The sequence below is a fragment of the Solanum pennellii genome, chromosome 5, assembly GCF_001406875.1.
Source record: "Solanum pennellii chromosome 5, SPENNV200".
Classification (NCBI taxonomy): Eukaryota; Viridiplantae; Streptophyta; class Magnoliopsida; order Solanales; family Solanaceae; genus Solanum; species Solanum pennellii.
The window spans coordinates 8,777,397-8,783,735 of NC_028641.1; the positions used below are offsets into that span (position 1 = coordinate 8,777,397).

Genomic DNA, 6,339 nt, shown 5'->3' on the forward strand with positions numbered 1-6,339 from the left:
GAGGACACGACGAATTAGGATACAAGCCTAGAAGGTTAGTTAGGTTAGAGTGTATTGTCTTGTTGTCCTTACTAGTAGTCGTGGTACTACTCTTGCAGTTTCTTATTCTTCGATTTATGTTACTATCTAGTGCTTCGTGTAGTTCCATTATATAATTATTATTTTAGTAGTTTTCTACTACTATTTGTTGTTTTTGTTATTATTTATTATCTATTCTACTTTCAGTACGTCTTTTTCTGAACTATATTTGCCATGGATTGAGGGTATATCCGATACAGCCTCTCCACCTCACCTCAGAGGTAAAACTATAATCGGCATACATTACCCTAACTTCGAAAGTAAGGCACACCTTAAATACATTGATTGGTGTAAACAATTCATTTTGTACACTGGCAATGGATATAAGTTAGATCCTCTCATCAAATGGTTCCCAAGGCAGCTGAAACCGAAAAGGGGAACTCTTTACATTAAAGAGCAAATTTTCCAAATTTACATTAGATTCAGTGTTTTCTCTGAAGTCTTAAGCTATGTACATCACTACAGTCTACATATTTTGTATATAAAAGAATGATCATGAACTAATAAATGAAACAATTTAACCAGGGACAACAATTGAAACAAAAATCTCACTTTGAAACTAAATATGTAATGAAAGGAGGTAGGGCAGATACCCTAAGAGCAGGAACCTGTGCCGTCTCCTCTCTGATTCTTCACTCAGTATGAAAATTCATTGCCTCTGAGGGATATATACTTTTTGACCCAAATCGAGATGTCCTCTAAGCAAGCCTGAGCTTTAGGCGTTTTCTGAAGCACGATAAGGGTAGCAAAGTCATGCACAGCATCCTTGTAATCAAGAAGAGGGGCATCGACATTCACTCTTCGAAGTTCTTCTGAATAAGCAATAGCCCTGTCTCGCATCCAATCATACTGAGCAACCACTGTAAGCGTGGGTGGCATATGCTTCAAGTCCAAGGGTTTCTCGTTTCCTGGTTTAAGGGGATTAGCAGCTAGATGGTCCAGATTGAAATCCGTTTCCGGGAGGAAAAGTTTCCAAGCAAGAATGCATGTAGCCTTGTCGTAGAGGTAAGAGTTTGCCAGTTTCATCTCTGAATGCGTAGGAATATTTCCAATGAAGAAAGGGTACATAAGAATTTGAGCCACAACTTTTATAGGATCCAAAAGTTTCCCTGCCTCAACAGCATATCGAGCAACATAATTAGCAATGTTGGCTCCGCAGCTTACTCCAAGAAGAACACACCTATAAAATCAGATTGAACCAAAGTTACAAGCACTTTCTAGTATATTTCACCTCAAGTCATATGATCTTTTCAATCTGTCATAAGCTATTTAATAAATTGACATGTATAGGTGTGAAAGGAAAGTAATTTGGTTCATTTACGCTTCTAAAGATCACCTAATATACAGACAATATTCAAAAGGAGAGGCAGGTTTTTGAGGAGGATCAAATATCAGAGTTATGATTTCATACTAGAGTCTCGTCTTCCAAACTGAATTTATCACACTAAGTCACTAAAACTCTAATTTGGCTTCTCAAAACTCCCTGTTTCCCAGCTCTCGAGACTTAAAACACCATCACACGGTCATATCTGTTTAGCTTACAGCACAGGGAATCAAATGTAAACAGCATTCAATAGTCGGGGCAGGCCTAATTAGATGCTATATTTTTGCATAATCCTAGCAAATGATGTGATCCATATTAAGGAAATTATTCCTCAAACAACTACCACTTATATCCAAAATAGAAGCTGAAATTACTTAACTTAGCTGGTACTCCCCTCCGCTCTATCTTTTCTTTTTTGATGACAAGGGAAACCCACAACCGCTACCCTTTGGGTGAAAACAGGATAAACCCCCCACTCCTATGCTATTAGCTCGCAAAACACATAGAAGGGGTAACCCGCACCAGGCTTGGAGCTCGACCCAGAAGGCAAACCCCTTGCTTTCGTTGGCTAGGGGTTTCGAACTTAAAACCTCCAACATGGAAGTCCCAAGCTCAAACCACTGGGCCACCCCGAAGGGTCTCCGCTCTATCTTATATGACACTTTTAGTTTGTTCGAAACAGACAAACACATCTCTATATTTGAAGCCTCTAGCTCTAACCTTCTCAATGTACCTTTGATGAAATACCCATTGTGACATGCGTAAGATTACAATTTCTTTCTTTAACATAGTTAACAGCACCGAACAAGAACAAAAACGAACAACGAAAGAACAAAATCAAACAAGATAAACGAAGAAATCAAAACTACCAGTAGTGATTTACTAAGGCAAGAACATCAATAGTATACAACAGAAGGAATTAGTAACAGAAAATTATACCTTGAAGGATCTAGATGAGCTGCTAACCAAGGCTCAACCATAGAAGCCCCAAATCCATCCACAATTTGCCTTCCCCTATGCTTCTCTCCATTAACAATCCTCTTATCCAAACTTGACCTACTACATTCCGCCAAATTAGCTTGCTTCCCTAACCACTTAATCGCCGCAACCCCATCTTCAAACGCAGCCGGAAACCTACTCTCCGGTGCCAATCTATACCCAACAGCAATCACAATAGCATCACAAGATTTCGCCAATTTCCTACAAAAAACATCATTGGAAACCGTATCAATACCCCCAGTCACCCAAGCACCACCATGAAACTGCAAAATCACCGGCAATTTCTTACAATTTTTCCCATTTTTTCCCGGTACATAACCCCCATAACCCCCTTCACCAGATTCCAAATTTCTCAACGAAATAAGTGCAGATTGAGGGAGGTAAATCCTGAGAGATAGACAAGTCAAAGAATCAATATGCAGGTCCTTAGTTGCAACACCGTCGGTAGAGAAACTAGGGTTAGAAGTGATAATCGATTCATCGGCGCGTGAGACGACACCGTTAAAAGGGTATGAAATTGGGGATTGGATTAGTGATTGCAATCGGCGATTAAGGTTATACTTGAAGAGTAAGCTGTAAACTTTGACAATTAAGCTCGGCATATCTACTCCGATGAGAAGAAGAAACTTTCAGCAGTAGAAAACAGATTTCTTTATATATCTATATATATATAAGAATTAATTAACGAAATACGTTGAAGATGACAAGGGTTCCACCGCCGGAGTGGAATTTAGTAAGAGTTTGAGAAATTCAAGAAATGGAAGCTTCCATTGATGGAGCAGTTGTTGTTATAACGTGTGGGCGTCACCCATAAATCACTATGAATATGGCGCCGGATTTATGTAATCTTTTCCAGATAACACGACTAATCTTTTTTATAGGCCGATAATTATGCTTAATGATGTATTTTAATTTTTAAATATATTAATTTGTTAAATTATTAAATAGATATAGGTCGATTTAGTATTGAGTTGATAATTATTGGACGAATAATATTTCAATCAAATCTAAGAGATTTTTTCATTCAATCACAACTTGCTTATAGCACGGATCCGACATTTTACGTACTATTACTATACTTCGTCTGTACTCATACTTGTCACTGTTGACTTGACACACAACTTAAGAAACACTAAGAGATCATTTACAAATATTAACAATGCAGAGATTAGTATGCAAAATTTATTTTTATCAAGTGTTTGATTCATTTTTTTCCACATTATCTTGTGTTTAGATTATAATTCTATAAAAAAACTTCTTTTCTATTATACCTTTAAATTATTATGTTATTGGGTTAAGGTAGATAATTGTTCTAATCACTTGAATTATTTGAGGATAAATAATTGACATCTTAATAAATTGATCACTCACAAATGTCATTTTTCAATTTAAAAAAAAATAAATCATCTACTTTTAAAATTGAAAAAACAATCAACAATGGCAAAATTGAATAAACCATCTATATATACACATAAAATTGCAAATTGTAGTTTTAATATGTATGTAAGTTTTTTAAATTGCTTAAAATACAAATAATTAGAACATCAAACATTATACATATATATATATATATATATATATATATACACACACACACACACACATTCAATTTCGATCACAAACTTCATATACAAATATACAACTCACATTTCAAATTTATATTGATTTGTATGGGATTTAGTAACAAACAACTCTCTCTGAATAATTTGTAAGCTAATTTATTTAAATAAATTTATTAATACAGATATAAATCATAAAATCAAGAAAAATACACAAAATAATTAAAATGATTTGAGGGATATTTTTGGCTTTATATAGGTTTATCTCATGGTATTATATCCTATGTATTACTAATAGCTCTAAATGAAAGGTATTAGTAATACATCATATAATACAATGTAGGATGTATAACTAATTCATGGATTAGTTGTACATATGTTCAAATTCCTACCAAACATGATAGTAAATAATACCTTACATAATCCATGAATTAATTCTTCAGTGCAGCATACCAAAAGATCCCTAAATAATTGGATAAAATTATTATTCATTTGACTTTATTAAATTTAATGCTTTAAAAAATGTATTAAATGAGGAGTAAATAATATTTAATAGAAGTAGGATTGGTCATCGTTATGGATAAAAAATCAAGTCGAACCGTAATTCGAACCAAATTGATTAAAATTGATATTTTATTTGGTTTAATTTGGTTTTAAATTTTGAAAATCTATATTGTTTGGTTTGATTTTAATTTTAGTAAAAAAGAACTGCAAAAATAACCAAACCGAATTGAGAAGTATATTATTCTTAAATAAAATATAATTGTTTTGCTAAATGTTACTAATTAACTTTAAGTCATTAACATTATCAATTTATCAAGTCCAACAATTAAGTTTTATCCTTTACAACCATAAGTTCAAGTCCATTAAAATTCATTACTTTAGTCTTTACGAACCCTACCTTACATAAAATATTCACGCTTTATCTTAATTGAATCACTTTGTTCATGTAATACTTACTCTAGTATTGCATAATTGAGTCCACAGTAACTTTCATGCGGATTATTCATGTACTATGTCTATGTCTATCAAGATACGTATGTCCTCAAAAAAAATATTTTTTCGAGTCGAGAAAACCAAAAAAATCAAAATCAAACCAAACAGACGATTATTTTTTGTTTGGTTGAAAAAATTCATTTAATTTGATTTTATTCAATAATCGAACAAAATCGGGTCATGAACACCCCTAAATAGAAGGATAAAATAGACAAAAAGATAAATTATCTCTTAATTTATCAAACTTAACAAGTATTATTAAATAATTATTGTTGAAACTTTGATTGATTGACACATGTATATTTATTTTTTAGTTAAGATTATCTCTTAATTCCCTTATCATTTTTGGCGAAAATTTACATGGACGTCTATTAAGATCTTAACTATGAAAAAATTGGTCACCACGGCCAAAACATCCTTATTTAAAGGTCAAACGAGCCGCACAGTCATTAAATCCACCATTTTGTCAATTTTCGTGTGCTATATTCCATTGAATTTTTGGTGATCCAGAATTTTGACGTTATTTTTGTAGAAAATTTACATGGACATGCGTTAAGACCTTAGATATGGATTCATTTGGACACCATGGCCAAAACGGTCAATTTTAAAAGCCAAACGAGCCCCACAACAGGTATATCTCTCATTTTGTCTATTTTCGTGTTCTATAGTCACTATCTTTTTTTGTGATTCGAAATTTTGACATCATCTTTGTCAAAAAATTACATGTTGTTAGGACCATAATTGTGGAGCCAATTGAACACCACGACCAAAAGGACCCATTTTGAATGTCAAAAAAGCCTAGAGCAGGTAAACCCCAATTTTGCCGATTTTCATGATTAATATTCCACCATCGTTTCTGGTGATCCAGAATTTCAATGACATTTTTTGTCGAAAATTTACATGGACGTCCGTTAAGACCTTAGCTATGGATCCACTTAGTCACCATAGCCAAAACGACCCATTTTCAGGGAAAACAAGCCCCACAACAGGCAAACCACCTATTTTGCTAATTTTCTTGTGCTATAATCCACAAAATTTTGGTGATTAAGAATACAACATCATTTTTGTCAAAAATTTCATTGATATCTATTAAGACCTTATTTATGGAGCCAGTTGGTCACCACGGTCAAAACGGCCTACTTTCAAGGTCAAACGAGCTTCATAGCACGTAAATTCCTCATTTGTCGATTTTCATTTGCTATAGTCTACAATCTTTTTTTGTGATCCAAAATTACGACATCATTTTGCAAAAAATTTACATGGACGTCCGTTAAGATCTCATCTATGGAGCCAATTTTTCACCCCGGCAAAAAAAAACACTCATTTTCAAGGCCAAACGAATCCTAGAGCAAGTGAAACCCCCCCCCCCCTCCTTTGTAAATT

At 33.8% G+C, this 6,339-nt stretch overlaps 1 protein-coding gene across 1 annotated transcript; it reads right to left on the bottom strand.

Annotated features, from left to right (window-relative positions):
* Nucleotides 1-414: 414 nt before the first annotated feature.
* Nucleotides 415-3,246, bottom strand: LOC107018780 (probable carboxylesterase 11). Its single transcript, XM_015219349.2, has 2 exons — nt 2,342-3,246; nt 415-1,258 (listed from the first exon to the last, which is right to left on the bottom strand). Exons 1-2 carry the CDS (start codon nt 3,001-3,003, stop codon nt 715-717), a joined length of 1,206 nt encoding a protein of 401 aa, XP_015074835.1. The 5' UTR covers nt 3,004-3,246; the 3' UTR covers nt 415-714.
* Between the last annotated feature and the right edge of the window lie 3,093 nt (nt 3,247-6,339).